At 42.3% G+C, this 18,903-nt stretch overlaps 1 protein-coding gene across 1 annotated transcript in view; it reads right to left on the reverse strand.

Moving 5' to 3' along the window:
- Window positions 1-3,527: 3,527 nt before the first annotated feature.
- The window catches only part of LOC307138675 (USP6 N-terminal-like protein), a 53,662-nt gene continuing 38,286 nt past the window's right edge, over window positions 3,528-18,903 (reverse strand). Inside the window, exons 6-14 of the mRNA XM_079837173.1 lie at window positions 18,782-18,889; window positions 15,148-15,257; window positions 13,694-13,742; window positions 13,498-13,618; window positions 13,080-13,174; window positions 12,858-12,923; window positions 7,129-7,228; window positions 6,750-6,902; window positions 3,528-5,970 (exon numbers count right to left, since the gene is read on the reverse strand). Of these exons, the coding sequence (XP_079693299.1) occupies window positions 5,204-5,970; window positions 6,750-6,902; window positions 7,129-7,228; window positions 12,858-12,923; window positions 13,080-13,174; window positions 13,498-13,618; window positions 13,694-13,742; window positions 15,148-15,257; window positions 18,782-18,889 (1,569 nt within the window). The 3' untranslated portion in view covers window positions 3,528-5,203. The remainder of the gene's footprint in view (window positions 5,971-6,749; window positions 6,903-7,128; window positions 7,229-12,857; window positions 12,924-13,079; window positions 13,175-13,497; window positions 13,619-13,693; window positions 13,743-15,147; window positions 15,258-18,781; window positions 18,890-18,903) is intronic.

Below are 18,903 nucleotides of genomic sequence, written 5' to 3' on the forward strand. Positions count from 1 at the left end.
GCGTGAAGAGCGATGACAACAAATAAAGCTCTGCTTGCGTTGATGAAGCATCGCTGTTTGCTGGTTTTGTCTCAGTGTCTCTTCTCGTGCTGGTATTCACGAGCACGCTTTTGTTTCCCCGGTCTGTTTTACAGTCTAAAAAATCGACTGCACACATATCCGTGTGGTTCTATCGAAATCCTTGTGTTGAGTCCTGAGTCGGTGTTCTCTGCTATTAAAGAAACTGAAATATTTCCCCAGCATCAGCGCACTTGTCCAACCGCATCCCACAGTTGCCTCCTGGTTTACATCAGTGGTCTGTTCTGATGGATAGAGGGAGCTGTTACCTTCATGAGCGCACAGTCACAGCGCGTTCCCCGAATTATCCCTGGACAGTGCTGAATCCTCCTTCATTCAATTTACTGTCTTTTGCGACATGTATAAGCTGTTAAAAAGACATTAAATGTACTATTTTAAGCAAGTTAGCCTACTTGGTATGTTGTATAGCCTACTGTATTGTTCTGAAAAGTAGCCTATGCAGAGGCCAAGTAGGCTCTCATTTATGTTGTGACTTGGTAGCTACACTCTGAGAGCTAGTACTCAGTAATGAGCCATTCCTACTATGTAGTGTTTTTGGGTTATGAAAAATTCACAAGTTTTTTTTTCATAAAAACTCATTTACATAAATTATCCACATACACACACACTCTGTTATGGGTAATACTAGCCTAATAGCTTCCAATATAAACTTATACGATACTTTTTGTATTCATAAAGTGTCCCCTAATATTACTTTAATACATTTTACAATATAAGTGTACATTTATTCTAACACTCAATGTAAAAAAGCTTTGTATAGGGCCTACAAGCTAATTTACATCAGAACTTTTTTTTAAAGGACAAGTGCACTTAAAATCATAATTTACTAATTAAACCAAACATATATATTTTTTAATACTAAACTGTTAAAAACCCTACATAACTGTGTGTGGGGAAAAATTATGTAGGCGGTTGTATCCATCATCTAGGGCAGGCATTCTCAACCCTGGTCCGAGGCCCACTGTCCTCAAACTCCAACCCTAATCAAACACACCTGAAACAGCTAATTAAGCTCTTCAGGATTACTAGATAGCCAGGCAGGTAAGTTTGATCAAGGTTGGAGCTAAACTCTGCCGGACATAGGCATTCTCTAGTGAGAATATGTTGGATCTAGGGCAGGGGTGTCCAAACTCGGTCCTGGAAGGCCACTGTCCTGCAGAGTTTAGCTCCAGCTTGCCTCAACACTCCTGTCTGGAAGTTTCTAGTATGCCTAAGACCTTTGCTGCGTCCCAATTCGCATACTATCCGTGCTAAATAGTATTCGAAAAAAGAATTAGTATGTCCCAAATCTTAGTATGTTGAAAAAAGTATTCCAAAGATTCCCGGATGGTTTACTATTTCCGGTCAGAATCCGAAGTGCAGATCGATGCGCACTCTAACGGCTGATATTGCCCACAACCCATTGCGAGATGGACGAGGATTCGATTAGAACTACAAACGCGGATAAAAAGTGTTTAAAAAACTACAAACATGACGGTTACGCGAGTCTGACGGTTAAGTGGAGAGGATTAGATAAAGTGGTTTGAGTGAGCAATTATCAGTATTTAACCGGACGAAAAGATATTTATTCAATATTATCCACATTATATTTCACCTGCAGCAGCATTGAGAACTTTTGTAATGATACGTTTGGCCATTAACTTTGCAAACACATGAGAGGAGTCTAAAGACCCACGAAAGGCAGATCAACGAGCGACTACATTTCTCTCCGATACGGTAGGAAATTAAATTTAAAGTGGAGGATTTGAACTGTGACGATGATTGACATTTTAAACGGTGACGGGACGCACGTAACAGAGTCCGTTAAAGATGACGAAGTAGTATGTCCCAAAGCTTGCATACTCTTCTGCTACACACTCAAAAGTATGTACTTTTTCTTCACAAAAAGAGTACATACTTTTAGGACGTAGTATAAGTAGGCGAATTGGGACGCAGCCCTTGATTAGCGGGTTCAGGTGTGTCTCATTGGGGTTGGAGCTAAACTCTGCAGGACAGTGGCCCTCCAGGAGCAGGATTGGACACCCCTGATCTAGGGCCTACTGTTTGAGAAACATCATTAGAACACCATTAGGCAAAAAAAATATTTTAGCACTTATTTTATGAAAAATCTTTAATGTAGGCTACCAGCTGTGCGGACGAAGTAATGACTACAGCCCAATAAACCAAAAATTGGCCCTGATTTTTCATATAGCAAAAAGAGTTAGGGCTAATGTGAAGAAATCCTAATCAGTGAATTGTTCGTTGTATTGTTCATCTTAGTGTTCATATAAATGGATATATGTTTAAGTCAGTTTTAGGTATGTGGGCATGATGATATTTATAGCAGTTTCTGTTTTGAACCATCACTAAAACCATGCCAGAAGAGTCTATTATTAAAGGCTTATGGAGGGGGGCTGGATAACAGCTTTGTCTGAATAAAGCATCCTTTAGGAAAAACCCTGAGTATGGATTAAGGTGCTCCCTTTGGAGATTATTCTTTTAGGTACCTAACCTTTGAAAGCTGATTTTTTTTTTTCCTTGTTTTGGATGCTGAAACACCAAGGCATAGTCAAGATAAACTGTCTTTGAATGGATAACCTCAGGCATAAACCATGGAGGAGTAAGAGAACTGTAATCTCAACCTTTCCGTGCAAACGTTCAGCAACACTGAGAGTTGATTCTGTCTCAGTTCAAAGGACCGGATAAAAATCAGATCGATGCCGAATATGAATTGACAAGATTGCCGGTCCAGCTGCTTTATATACTTGATCTAAAAAATAAAAAATAAATACTAGATGTTCTTTTTATTCTTCAGATCAAAAATAGTTAAGGCCAGGTAAAGTCACACTGAGTAGAAAGATCACAGTGCAATCCGATAACCTTTGTAGTAGCCTATAAAGTGTTGCATTGCAAATCTCAGCACAGATGAGCGCATCAACCTGCTCAATTATGAAGATGAGTGATGATGTGTCATCTTTCTCGCGTCTGCTCTATTTCTGTCAGCCCTTCTCTCTCTCTCATTGAGGCTCAATTATGATGTATGGCACTCACAATCTGCCAAGGCGTGGCATCCATCACACAAACTTGTGTCACCACATGCTGTCAGTGTCCTCCGAGAGCAGGAAACAGACATGAAAGATACTCATATTACAGGTAGTCTGATGATGCCAGCAAATATCTCACTGCGGGATGAATGTCATAACGTGTTCTCTGGAATGGAAATCTAAAACAATGTAGTTCACCAGGACACTTTTTCTATGCATACAAGTAGGGAATAATGAAATGGATTATAATGCTATTGACCTTTTGCTGAAAATAAGACAAGTAACTAAAACGTGGCATGAAGTGGGGATGAGGAATCAGTGAGGATAGGCTACATTGTAAACAAACCGTTCGTTTACAGAGCCCTCTTGTGTTCACACGGAGCATTGGTATATTGTGTGTTTCAAAATAAATCTGCACAGCCCAGACCAGATTAGAAAAATTCTATTTCTGCAAATCTAATTCAAACATAGAATAACAAAGTAAATAGGTATATATTTACTATATACAGACTGAATAAAACCAAAGCCTTTTGGTTGGAGTTCTCAAAACTCCTTAAAAAAAGGAATGTACACTATTCATAACTCATATAATGCACTAAAAACATATCTTGAATTAAAAAACAAAAACAAAACTGATAACCATGACATTTACTGAGAGGCATCTGACAGAGTCCATACTGTAGTAGATTTTAAAACCATCAATATCTTAATACAACGGCATAATAACGATACATTTCTCATTTCAGATTTACAATAGGTTTACACTGCTATTCTGAGAGGCAATACAGCTGCTTAAAATGATTAGAAAACCTGTTTAAAGATGTGATAATTAATGACGGTATAACTTTACTTTAGACTACTTATTTCCATTGTTTTAGATTCATATTGTAGTTTTTGCACTGGTAAAGACCATGTTTGTCACCAATAACAATGACAAACATCACCTGGCAAAACAATTCATTTGTTACCTCAAAGCATGAGTTTTTTAAACCAGTTGAAATACATCTGAAGCACTTCCTGGGTACAGCCTTCTAGGAGAAGTTAAAAAGTAGGCCTGTGCTAGATGAGGCCATCAGAAAGAAAATCTGACATTAAAGTCATTTATGTTATAAATACAAAATCCTAAGCGTTAAAATACGATACTCTAAAAAGCTAAATGTACAAAATGTTCACACAAATGAAAAATGTACAAATACCAAATGTACAGAAAGTTGTGGTTAGAAGCATAATAAATATGTGGTTAAAAGAAAAATATTGTTCAATGTTGTTAAAGGCCATGTTTAATATTGCCATCAGCTTTTCTATATGGGAAGTTAAATGGCAGCTGTCTCAATGAAACTGTGCCAGATCCTTTTGAGCCATACTGCTGCACATTCCATAAAACAATGTTGTGGTGCTTTCTATCAGAATAATAAATATTGGCTTGTGGACACTGCAAAATTAACATAAAGCTGGTATCAACAAACAATTCACATCACAATTAGAGCCTATTTGATCATGATCATTAAAATTACCATACACTACAAGTATATTACTCTGTACCTTCTTATCAGAAAGGGTAAGCTACTGTGTTATTAAACCTGGAGTGGAATGTGATATTAACAAATAATTACAACATTATGTCAACTAATAGCATATTAAACACTGGTTGATTTTGAATGCTGTAAATCGCTATAGAGAAAATCAGTCATTTTGCAGTGTGTTTCAGAAAATATATTTTCATTACAGCTACTACCATTTCATTATATTAGGACACAGAAATTGCAAAGACATAAGTGGTGTTGTGGTGTGATTAAGTGACGGTTCTGTGCAAACCATATCCAACTTAGAGAGTGCGGAAGAAAAGTCAGAAGGCAGTTGTTCATACAACAATTGGCTATATATGTTGAGTTTTGTATTAAACAGTGAGCCAGCTCACTTTTTTATGAAGACTTTATCTTGGTCAGACATGCCAGCTGTGATGTTTATGCAAATGCGGCCAGATTCAACCACAAAAAACTTGAGCTGTTGAAAAGTCAAATGTTAATATATACTTGCTTTCTCAATAATGCTTTCCACAGGCAAACACTGCAGGAACACTGGCAAAGCCGTTGATCGTTGGCTTAAAATGTCTCTGATTTGGGCAAGTGTTGGCTGTAATTGGATGGGTGTTGAAACAGAGGGTCTGAATGGATTTTGGGGATTCGTTTGGCAGATAACTGTGACTGCTCACACAGGTTGTTGATCGAGGTTTTGGGGGATATGGAGAGTCTCTCTGAAGATTTGTCCATATTCGGACTTTCATCATCTCCCACCTCTTCATTTTCAGAACTGGATATACCGGTAGGCTGCATGGAAACAGATTGGAAATTGTCTGAGGTTAAGTCACTCTCCACACTGCCCCCTGCTGTCTCTGAAGTGTCCTGCTCCAAGTTTTGAGATGTTTGTGAAGCCATTTCACCAGGTGATGTTTCAGCCACATTTGGAGGTGAAGTAGAATCATTCAGCTCTGGTTGGTTTTGGGTCTTATTAAGCTCCGGGACAGGAGGTTCGTATGGAGGAGGCCATTCCCCGCCGTCCTCAGGGGCTCCTATCATTCCGTCAGGTGTGAGGGGAATCTGGCTGTGCACTAGAACGTGGTCAGGGGAGGGGAGGGGTGACATGCTGCCGGTGCCTCCATCTTTGTAAGGTTTTTTATCCTGTGGAGGGCTGTCATCCAGCATGATGGACTCCTGCTGAAGAGAGATGTGAAGAGAGTCTGGTGGCCGTTTGATGAGCTGGTCTTTGTTGGGCGTATCTTCTGAAGGGCTTGGTTTGGGCCTTTTGACCGGAGTCAGAACTACAGGCAGCTCCAGACCCAGGGGTTTCCTTGGAAATTCATCAGGCTTAGCTGTGAACACAGAAATAATGAACTAGAGTGGACTGAAAATGTAGGTGACCTACATGAATTTAATTTATGCTGTGAGGTGGATGGAGCACTGCATATGTTTTCATTAAATGTTAATATACAGTACGAATAATGAAACAATGAATACAGATCCTGAATACAGATTTTACTGTTAAATGTAATGTATACATTGATACACTGAGCCATTACTCCAGTCTTCAGTGTCACATGATCCTTCAGAAAACATTATAATATGCTGATTTTGTACTCGTATTAAGAAACATTTCTTAATATTATCAATGTTGAAAACAGTTGTGTTGCTTCATATTGGAAACCATTTTTACATTTTCCAGGATTCCTTTATGGATAGAAAGTTTATTCAGTATTTATTTGAAATAAATCATCTTTTAAAACATTATACATGTATTTACTGTCTCTTTTGATCAATTGAATATGCCCTTGCTGAATAAAAGTATGAATTTCTTTCTTTCTTTAAAAAAAAAAACGTACTAAACCCCATTTTTTCAATGGTAGAGTCCCATTACATTTTATATGATGTTATAAAATGTTATATCATTAACTAAACTAAAAATATTTAAGCTTTTTTTTTTTACACATACTGTATGTATGTGAAGGATACAAATGGTGTTTGTTTCATATTATGCCTTAAAGTTAGCTCTCCTAACTAAGTTGACAGTGATAAAGGCATTCAAACGACAACACATAAGTGTACAGCTTCATACAGCAAGATATCATATAAAGAATAAAGAAAATAGCTGAACCTGGAGGTGGGAAGTCAAGCTTCATTTTGCGAAGTTCAGACATAGATACTTTAAGCTGCTCTATGACAAGGTCATCATTGAGGTAGATGGACTCTCCTATCTGCTCCTGCAGGAACTCTCTCAGGTCCTCCAGAGACATCTTAAGCAAACGTTCTGGACATAAATAGATACAGTACGTTTTTAATTTCACAGTGAAGAAACTTATTAACTTAGATTTCAATAATGTGCTGAGATATTTTAATTTAAGTCAAGACAATCAGGTCTATTAGGGTTTGAACTAAATAAATAGCACTATGAAGTTGTTAATGAATATGAAATAGATTTTGAGACCTTTGGATTACATTTTTGTTAATTTAGTATTGTAAAAAGAGGAACTCACTTTTGTGGAGCTGAAGGATGGTGTAAGCCATGGCTGTCAGAACTTTCTCGCCCTCCAGGATAAAGATATCCCACAGACGTAAGGTCAGTGTGAATGGGGTCTGGAAAAGGTGACATGTTTGTGGATAAACTAAGACATGCAGCTCAATACAAAGGCCCTCACAGCATAATGGACAATATAAATCTGTAGAACATCTTCATTCTCTTCATTCTTCATTCTCATACAGTTTTAAAACTCTATTCCTCTAAAGCTAATCTCCCTCAGCGAGGATACTGCCAGTCCACAAGTACAGCTCTGAAACCAAGCTGGACCGGATTCTGCAGTGCTGACAGTGGCTGCTCTCTTTCCTCCTGAGCCAAACCCACAGGATTGTGTGTATGTGCAGAGTAAACATTGAAACACCCTTGTCTGCCTGCTAATTGCACACTGCTCCCTCTGTCAAGAGGCCCTGACAAAGAAAGAGAGAAGAAGAAGCAGTTTCTTTCAACCTCTCTCTTCAGTTTCTTAAACCTTAATTCCTCTTCGCCAAGTCCACCAATCTCAATCTACATTCCCATGCTTTACAATGCTGTATTGTGGCTACTTATTAGCTATTTTCAAATGAGTCGGTCCCATCTATCACCAGCCTGTACTCAACCTAATGAGGTGTTTTTGATAACATTTAAGGTTACGCAAATAAGTTGGATGTCAGAAACTAGTGGTCTGGACCTTAGGAAAGGAGTGCACTGTGCCAAACATCAATCAATTTTTTTGACTCACATTAATCAGGCTTTAGACATGGTCACTCACTCTACCTAAACTGTTTTCCTTATGTAACCAAAGTTTGTCCATCCATCAGAGTGACCTTATTAGGGTGCTTCTTCAACTGTGGGCACTTTTATGTCCGCCAAAACTTACTGACCCCAAAACTTAAAGCTAAAGTTAATACCATTTATTCATAATTTATTTGTACTCTTTATAGATTTTAATGTTATACTCTTAACCTAGACCAATACTTTCAATATTGCAATATGAATATCTATTATAAAAATATGAATTGGGTGTGTTCACACTTTTTCAATTAAAACAAACTCTGGTGCGATTGCTCTGTTAGCATGGTTTATTTGTGTGAAGTGTGAAAGCTACCATCCGAACCCTGGTGCGCACCAAACAAGCTGACCGAGACCCCTGAAAACAACACAGACTAAAAACTTCTAAACTGACCAAAAACAGTATGTGATGTCAAAGATGTGACACTAAAAAGTCAGAATGCTCAAGCATACTAGTTTAGGTCAGGTATCAGAACGTCTCGGTTACGTATGTAACCCTCGTATCCTGAGGAGGGAACAGAGACGGAACGTCAGTGACTGACGAATGGGGGTTTCGCTTAGAAGCCTATCATCTTCGAGATCTTAGAAAACTCCCAATGGCGATGCAATGCCATGGGCCTGCAGAATTTGCATAGCGTAACTCCGCCCCACCTCGTGGGTATATAAGGAAGTTCTCTTACGTTCAGTCACTTCGAGTAATGTCAGTGACTGATGATATAATCACGCCACTCGGCTGTTGTCCAGTGCCCTGCATACGTGTGAGATCCCTGTCGTAAGACTAGTACAGACGAAGGAATATGCACCAAGTGCCTACCCGTAGGGAGGACTTAAGGAGACATATATGACCCGATGAGGGGCTGCATAAGGAAGAACTCTGGGGAAACCCGCCGAAGGAGGAAAGATTTTTACACTCCAGTAGTGGCAATGGCTTGCCAAGGGAACGACACATGTTCAAGGAGGCTTACAGTGGAAATACACATGTAGGGATCGACCAGCGGGGGAACCATGCACATGGGGCACCTATCCGGACACAAGGGCTGACCGAGTGGACATGCACACTGGTGTCGGCACCAACAATGCTGGAGGAGCTCAGGGCTTCAGGAGAAGCACAACTGAGAAAATATTGCACGTATCCAGTCCGAGCAAGCGAAGACACCTGAGCCTGTCCAGTTACTGGCCACTAGTTGAGGCGAGTACATGAGAGGACACTGGCTCCACTCTGAGGTTATAGAACCTGGCAAATGTGTTGGGTGTCGCCCAGCCTGCAGCTCTACAGATGTCTGTCAGCGAGGCACCATGCGCTAGAGCCCAAGAGGAGGCCACGCTCTTGGTGGAGTGTGCCCTCACCCCTAGGGGGCATGGACGACCCTGCATCTGGTAAGGCAAGACAATGGCGTCCACTATCAAGTGAGACAACTTTTGCTTGGAGAGAGCCTTTCCCTTTAGCTTTCCACAATGACAGACAAAGAGATGGAGGCCCTCTTGATGGAGGCCAAAGCGATCAGAAGTGCTGTCTTCATAAACAGGAACTTAAGCTCGAACGATCGCAATGGCTGAAAGGGAGCTCTCTGCAGGGCGGATAAGACCACTGCAGGGTCTCAAGAGGGTACGAGGGGAGCGCAAGGAGGATTCTCCTCGCTCCCCTCAGGAACCTGATGACCAGGTTGTGCTGACTTACCTTTTTTGTCTCTACAAGGTCGTGGTAGGCTGAGATAGCGGCCACATAGACTTTCAGAGTGGAAGGAGACAGCCTTCGATCCAACCCTTCTTGTAGAAACGAGAGCACAGACCCAATCGGGCATTTCCAGGGGTCTTCTCGGCAAGGTTCCACTTCAATGCATAGGCATGTCTCGTAGACAAGGCCCTAGCGGAAGTGATGGTAGCCACCACCTAAGGGGGTATGGTACTCAAACCTACTGTGTCCCATCCAGAACCCACACGTGCAGTTTCCAGAGGTCAGGACGCGGTTGCCATAGGGTGCCCCGTCTCTTAGAAAGGAGGTCCTTCCACAGAGGAATCGACCAGGGAGGGGCTGTCGCAAGGAGCATGAGTTCCGGGGACCAGGTCCGGCCAGGCCAATATGGGGTGACCAAAAGGACCTGCTCCTTGTCCTCCCTGAAGGCTCACTGAGGGGAAAGCGGAGGCCCCGTGGCCAACTGTGCGCCAGTGCATCCGAGCTGAGGGTCCACTCAGTCAGGGAATAAAACAGGCGGCAATGGGAAGAGTCGTGGCAGGCAAACAGATCTACCTGTGCGTCGCCGAACTGTTCCCAAATCAGCTGAACCGTCTGGGGAGGGAGTCTCCATTCTCCAGGAAGTGTCTGAAGCCATGATAGCTCTTCGGCTGCACGGTTCAGGGATAGCATAAAGCGACCTCAGATGCTTCTGACTCCATAGAAGGAGGTGACGGACGAGTTGCGACATACGGCGGGAGCCTAGACCACCCTGAAGGTTGATGTATGCTAATGTGGCCGTGTTGTCTGACCGGACTAACACGTGTTGACCCTTGAGCGACGCTCAGAAGCGGTGCAGGGCGAACCATACCGACAGTAACTCGAGGCAATTGACATGAAAGTGGCGCTGGGGTCCTGTCCAGGAGCCCGCAGCAGCATGTCCATTGCACATGGCACCCCAGCCCGTGGCAGAGGCATCTGTTGACACAACAATATGCCTGGAAACTCGTTCTAAGGGAACAGCGGCCCATAGAAAGTGGAGGTTCAACCAGGGGGTGCAGGTCTGTAGGTCTGTAAGTCACTTGGACCCGGAGCGTGCCTGTGTGCCATACCCACCTCGGGACTCGATCGCGAAGCCAGTGCTGAAGCCAGTGCAGAAGCGGTCTCACAGGACGCAGTTCAAGTGGCGTGACCGTGGCTGCGGATGCCATATGCCTCAGGAGCCTCTGAAATAACTTCAGTGGAACCGCACTCTTGCTCTCGATTTGACGGAGGCAAGTCAGCAGTGACTACGCGCGCTTGCTCGTAAGCTGTGCATACATGGTGACAGAGTCGATTTCCATACCGAGAAAAGAGATCCTCTGCACTGGGCAGAGTTTGCTCTTCTCCCAGTTGACCCGAAGGCCCAGACGGGCTAGGTGCTGGAGCACCAGGTCTCTGTGTTTGCACACCTGCTCTCGAGAGTGACTCAGGATGAGCCAGTCGTCGAGGTAGTTCAGGATGCGAACCCCGTGTTGCCTGAGTGGCACAAGGGCTGCCTCGACAATCTTCGAGAAGACATGAGGGGACAGAGCTAGCCCGAATGGGAGAACTGCGTACTGACATGCCCGCCCCTCGAAAGCAAACCGTAGGAACGGTCTGTGTCGAGGAAGGATGGAGACATGGAAGTACGCATCCTTCAGGTCGATCGTTGCAAACCAATCTACTGGACGAACGCATTCGAAAAGGCGATTGGCTGTCAACATCCTGAACGGAAGCCTATGAAGGTATCGGTTCAGGACGTGCAGGTCCAGGATTGGTCGTAACCCACCGGTTTTCTTAGGTACAATGAAGTAAGGGCTGTAGAAGCCGGACTTCATTTCGGCTGGAGGGACAATCTCGATCGCACCCTTTGCCAGCAAGGTAGCGACCAATGCATACATGACAGGGGCATTGGGGCCCACCATGGTGTAACGGACTCCCCGGAAGCGGGGAGGAGGCTGGGAGAACTGAATTGCGTAGCCGAGCCTGATGGTCCTCGCGACCCAGCGGGACACCTCTAGCCAGACTTCCAGGAAGTGCACCAGCGGGGTCAATACGGACCACAGACGTACCCCGGGTGGGACAGCGAGGCGGCGTGACCGGCCCAGACATGGGAGGCCTAGCGTCTCGGTGTGTGGGCCCGGTCATCTGAAGGATGTGCGTTCCACCGGGTCTGCTCTGAGAGGAGGCTGGCGCTAGAGGGGGGACGAGAGTGGCGTGGCCCAGGGGCAGCGCACACTGCCATCCGGGCTCTCTGGGTGCTCAGGGATGGGGGAATGAGTTCTTTCTTTAACCACATTAGGGTGCTGCTGACCCGGGGGCCAGCAGCGGAACAAAAGATTCTCCCCCGGCCCTTCACCGGGGGAAGGAGTGGCCCTGCTGCCATCTCCTGGAAAGAACTGCTCATCCCTGAGCTTTCTGCATCATGAGCACCACTTAGCCTGGCGTTTAGCGGGCTGCGGGGCTGGAGTGGACTGCGGCGCCTTCCTGCGGCATCCTCCACGAACCGGCGCCGGGGTGGAAGCAGTAGCAGAATATGCTTGATCGCCTCAGTCTACTTCTGGGCAGTCGAGAACTGTTGGGCGAAGTTCTCGACTGCACCGCTGAAGAGCCCAGCCTGTGATATGGGGGCGTTGTGTCCGCTCGTCCCGCATATCAGCCAGGTTGAGCCACAGATGTCTCTACTGAACCACAACTGTGGACATCACCTGACCCAGGGAGCGGGCGGTCACCTTCGTCGCCCGGAGAGCGAGGTCGGTGGCGGCACGCAGCTAATCTCTGAGCCCTGGGTCAGCCCTACCCTCGTGCATGTCCTTGAGCCGCAGCCTCATCGAGGGCAGAGAAGGCGGAGAAGGCCATCGAACGGTCACGGGAAGACACCGGGGACTTCCAGGGCCGCGTGACCTCCTCATGTAGCTCGGGGAAGAAAGGAATTGGCCCTCGATGGTGAAACATAATCACAGTTACTATCAGAACACTGACTCACCAGTTACATTCAAAAAAAGCCAAAACTCCACCTCCATTTAGCTCATGACTCACCACTTTTAGGACTTTCTGCAGTGACCTGATCAGGCACTTTAATATACACACAGCTGATGTTTCATTTCCTTGGCTTTGATGCCTAAGCTTGGCATATGTTTGAACATGTATACCTATCTACTAGTCATCGCTTACATAACTCACTTGTCAGTTAGGTTACAATGCATCTGCTGAGATCAAACACTTACCCTGTCAATAAAACACTGGAGGAACCATTTAGTGCTGTAAATCCCACTGTACATCTGCTCCTTATCCTGATGTGAGTGCATATAAACGGAGAAAAAAAGTAATGAGAAAGGAAGAGAACTCAGCATTAGAGAAACTGAAACACATTAAGTTATATTTAACTTAACTAATCTTACAGTTTCTGAGTACATTTTGCAGTATTGTGTCTGCCAAAGCAATCTTACCAAATGCTTCTTAAGTTTGGGTAAAAGTTTGGAGAGAATCTGGTCATGGTGATTTTGGAAACGCTGAAGTTTGGGAAATCCGGGAACAAAGAATCCTGTGATGGGCAAATGTGAAAGTATGATAAAAATGTCCCAACAGAAGACCAAAAACAATACCCTGCTGAAAATAAAGCTTTGCCATCATTTTAAAATACATATTAATATTTTTAAAAAGTTATTTTCAAATTGTAATGACATTTCTCAATAATATTGATATAAATATATTTTTAATCAAAGTAAATACAGCCTTGCTGAGTAACACACACAGAAGTGTGCTTCATGTAATATTCAGTCTTATAAAGCTTATATAATAAGCATTTAAATCAATGTTAAACATTAAATCAATGTGCCACAAGCAGAATAAATAAGGAGGGCTCACCATGCATGGCATGTTTCTGATTGGTTAAGAGCTGTGACAAAGCCCAGAATGCATCTTCTTCATTCATGAACATTAACAGAATGGCTGCAATCTGACTCATGCCCTGGCAGTAACTCACTTCCTGCAGACAAGAACAGACAAAGTCAGCTATTATGTAACATCTCTTTATTAACCATGGATGTGATTGTGCACTTACCGTATTGTAAACAGAGTATGCAGAGAGCACATGGAACAAAGACTGCTGCCTGTGAAAAGAAAAACAGTGTTGTCAGACTTGTGTTGCAGTTTTTACTGAATGTCACAGCACGGTGAAACAAACACACATCAGCAACACATGAACCAACATCCATATTTTTCCACAAAGATGCATTTGTTCCTTCAAATTACAGTGGAGCCCCTCCCAATATGTGTGAGCATTAATGACACCCTTCAGATGAGCAAGACTTTCCACTTGGCTCTCTAAGGCCTGCAATCTATTAAATCCTCAGTGACATCACTCCCATTTCTGGCCTGCTGGGGGAACAAGCTCTCAAAATCAAAAAAAAAAAAAAAAATCAGCTCCAGAGGTTGTCTGCAGATGCAGAGAGCAAGATGCCTTTTTATATTTCTCTTATGCAGAATATGTGATGTACACTAACATTCAAAAGTTTCGAGTCAGGAATCCGTCATTTAATATTGACGTGCAAATAAACCGTGCATGTGCACTCTCGGTGCACTAATCGCACATTGTATTTATGCGCAGACACATTTCAGTACATTCAGTTCAATGTTTCCACACACATTCAGGATAATGTTTTTTTCAGTCATGTGCATGTTCCTGGAACAACTTGAGGGTGAATAAATTATGACAATTTTCATTCTATCCCTTTAAGTAATCATTTGTGTATGTTGATTTGCGGCTCAAGAAACATTTCTTATTGTTATCAATGATGAAAACAGTTGTGCTGCTTAATATTTTTGTAGAAACTGCAATTTTGTTTTATTCATATAAAGTTTTTTTAAAAGGCATTTGTTTAATTTTTTTTGTTACGCACTTGATTTGGACTTGTAGTCTCATAGCCCTCACGTCTGTGAAGTCCACATAATCTGAGATGCCATTTGGGACAGGGCGTTAGTTGTTTCTGAGATCAACGTATCTGAGTACAACGTTTCCTATATGAGAACTGTATGACAATTCCAAGACAATAAATTCCGTAATAAAGTGGAAGTGGGAAGTTTGTTACAGATTGCATATGATCTTTTTAGGCACTCTCAGATAAACCATTTATGAGCTATTACGGCCATGTGAAATTTCAAGATCTGAATCATAGTAAACTAGTGTAGTCTGAAAGCCTGCGGGAAGAATCTGCTCTCGGTCAAGTGTTTTAAATGCTCCAAAGCTGCAAATGAAGGTGCTTTGTAAGTGTACATATGTACAATGTTACATCACTGAGCAGAATTATGAGTAGTGTTTGTATTAAACATGCAGGAGATAAACATAACAGACCAGAGCAGAAGAAGCAAGCGGCATTTAGCAGAAATATAGAACACATTTTGGCAGTGATTTAAATTTCAGTGATTTTTATTGCAAAGCTGCAATGCATCAAGGCATCAACAGTAATTAAAGTCATCTCATCATAGCACATTTTAATGCATGCATGTTTTACTTACTTTACACCAAATCGATCCATAAACATGATGTGGTTTCGAAAGGTCCTGTTGATATCAAGGTCAATCTGTTTGATTTCGGGAGAATACAGCTGGGCTTGCTCCTTCATTCTCTGTCAAACAAACAGCTTTATCAAAAACAGTTTCATCTCTGACATACTACCGTGCATTACATGACATTAGAAGACAAACATGAAAGTAGTTCCCAACTAGGTAACTTCCAATGTGACCGGCACTAAGTTTGTACCAACGAAAAACAAGGAATGAAAGAATCAATGGCTGGCTGCTCTGAACATACAGTAGATATCAAAACAACGGAAGATTCAATCAAGAAAGTGCGTGTTTGCTCAAAGCATTTTGGACCAGGTGACTATTTGGAAAACATGGACAGTGTTGTTACCCGTACCACAGTATGGCGTCTTAAAGGATATAGCCATCCTAACAATATTCAGAGGACAGACAGCACCAAGTGTATCATTACCCATGGCTGTAAGTATAACATTATTATTATTTTTAGTTAGCTTGAACGACCAGATTGAAAAAGCACTGCTGTTGTCTTTAGCTAACGTTACCTGTGAAATGCAATCACTGAGTGTGGGAGTTTGCTCGACCATTTGGTTTATACAGTATATAACGTTAGTAGTTTTGTTGTGGAGTTCTGGTGAGGTAGTGTATAGTTTGATTAAAATAAACCTGTGGAATTGTCTGTATTGTTTATCTACAGTTTCTATGGGACAAAATACTAGTGATGTTACGTTCTGTGCTGAGGCTTCGGAGCGTGTGCAGGGTTTTTCCTGCATTGAAAATTATTTGGTGGCCACCAAAACTAATTTTTGTCCCGCCAAAGCCTTATTTGATCAGTTATTGTGATTTATGAGGGATGTAGATGACTGCTGCGCTTGTGATAGAGCGCATGTTAACTAAGTGACAGAGAGAACACACAGAGAGCCCTCCCTGCGTGCATTCTCTCTGTCACATATTACATTATTCAAAATCAAAAGATCGGAAGACCGAATCCATGTTGCAAGATGCGCATTCGGACATTTTTTTCCTCGAATTACCGCTGGATGTGAATTGCGCTCAAAAAACGTTGACTCTTCTGTGACTCACCAGTTCGAATCTGCTCTCCTCCTGCCCCAGTCTTTTCAGCCACACTTTCTTGCCTTTCACATTCCAAAAGCTCATCTTCAGTGTATTCAGTGTAGATACGGTTCAAGATCTACACCAAAGTAAATATCTTCTGAATCATCTCTCCCAAATGTCTCCATGGTTACAAGGCACGCTCCCTGTGCAAGCATGTTGTCATGTTGGTTATGTTGATGGAAGTTAGCCTATTTTCAGGCGCTGCATAATATCATTGCGCCGCTGCACTCATGGGACGGCAGCAAAGTTCCTTATTTATTACGCAGGAATGAGAGAATAGTTCCTAGCCCTATCAGTCTAGAAAAGCACAACTTTTCTTTTTCCGTTGGTCTTAGTACACGATGTAACTACAGAAGAGTCAAGTTTTAAATAGGAAAAATATTGAAAGTCTTTGGTAATTTTTGAGCGCAATGCTAATGGTCTAATCCGATTCAATGATCTATGCTAAACTATGCTAAAAGTGCTACCGCCTAGGGATGAAACGGTATGGAAATTTAACATCACGATTATAGTGACCCAAATTATCACGGTTATCAATATTATCACGGTTTTGTTCAAATGAGATGAAAGTGTTCAAAAAGAACAGATGCACACACTTAAAACATTTAAACAAGTTTTATATTTGAAAATCAACAAACAACAAATAAATCAAGCAGCTCTATGCACTTTTTAAAGCTAGATTCTGTGGGATTTCCTTCCTTATAATGGCCGTCGTCAATAGCAACGCATAACGCATAAATAATAATAATTTGTCGTAAATATAATCTCTAACATTATCTCTGTAAATATATTCAAGCAAAATTCTCATCAGTGTTCAGCAATGATGCATTTTAATCTAGCATATTTTGTGTAAGAGCCCAAACAGTATCCTAGTGAAATAATGCATATCCATATTTCCATATGATTTGACAGTTTATTTTACTAAATATCAAAAGGTGTGCATCATACCTGTACACCTAGATGAACACTTTACAGTCAGCTTTATGACTGTCATTCCCTTCAAATGCTATTGAAGTCAGAAACATGTAACGTTACCAATGTTGTATGTAACTTTAGAGACGGTCCCTAAATTCGCCAGCGTTATGCCAGTCATATCAGATGCGCTGTGGTTCTGCTGTGTTTGTTTGAAACCATGTTCGCTGCTGAAATAGAACAAAAACAGTCAACCACTGTATGATGAGTGAATCTCCTGCATACATCGCACTTTTATCTCCGCTTTGAGAGATTTCAGCGAGTGAGAGCGGCGCGCACTCTGAACAAAACTCCGGCTAATCTGAACGCCTCTGATTATGAGACGACATCGCTTTCATAAACTCAATAGAAACACATGTAAGTGGTTATAATGCGCAACGCGATTATAACAGATGGCTTTTGAGAAGACTATAATAAGTTCAACAGCCAGAGAGGCAATAGTGTGCAGCCGAAATAACGTTACACCCGCAAATGGCGGTTGTTAATGTCAAGCCCTGATTATTATCCCTTAAATGTCACCATAGTCTTGACTGAATTTGTTTGTTCGCTTCACGTTATTATTTCCCAGACGTAGTTTTGGTATTGAGGTCAAAGTCCACTTGCCTTGCGTTCGTAGTTTTGAAGTGTTCCCCCTATTACAGCGACTTTCTTCTGGCATGTTCTTCAGACAGGGTGACCATCTTCGATTAAGTTTCCCTCAGGACTTTTGTAAAAGCCAAAATATGACCACACCTCAGATTTGGTCCTTTTAGAACTCCAGGCGCTGTCACTGCCTTCTGCCATTTCTTCTCATTCAAAAGACAGCGGTGCGCTGCGCCAGACTGACGCTGACTGGACAAGATTTACCACGAGTTTTCACAATAAATTTTATCGTGAAACCGGTAATAGTTTCATCCCTACTACCGCCAGATACAAAGATCAGCTGAATGGATTAAAAAACTGTAAAACTCAATTGTTTAACTCTAATGGACTTGGAAAATGAGCCTATTTTCAAAAAAAGTGGAGTGTTCCTTTAACTTTTAAAAAAAATCTTACATCCTCAAGGGTCATGTTGCAAATATACAGTTTAGAGGTTACAGAGGTTAGAGATTACACAAAAATATTTGATCATTAGATACTGCTAAATACCAACCAGAATAAAGTATTCAGGACAGCTGTGCAATGCATTTATAAAACTACTTGTGTAAAACATGCAATACAGGATATCAGCACCAGGGGTACCTTGTTCAGCGACACGGTGGAGGCTACAAAAACTTCCTGCTAGTTGTAAATTTTCAGCAACTCTGAAGGTTTGTTTAGCTTGTGTTTTGTCCTCTCCTATCTCTTTCTATGCCATGTATCAGCCATCTATCTGTTTTCAGATCACACTCTAATCCCCTTGAAATAGCTCAACCACAACACCACTCCAGTAATCCCACTCTCACCAAACACCCGGCTTTAGGCCAGCAGAGACTCGCGGCTACATGGTGTCCATAGGAGCCATTGTGTGTGAATGTTTATGCATGGATGTTTTATCCTGTACCTCATATTTTCCTGCATTGTCGTTCTTGACTTTCTCAACGTCCAGTAGCAGGGCCCAGGCCTGGCCTCTCAGCTGTAGTGGGATGCCTTTATACACCCTCTTAATCATCTGCACAAAGACAC

This window comes from Gobio gobio (genome assembly GCF_949357685.1).
Source record: "Gobio gobio genome assembly, chromosome: 2".
Taxonomy (NCBI): domain Eukaryota; kingdom Metazoa; phylum Chordata; class Actinopteri; order Cypriniformes; family Gobionidae; genus Gobio; species Gobio gobio.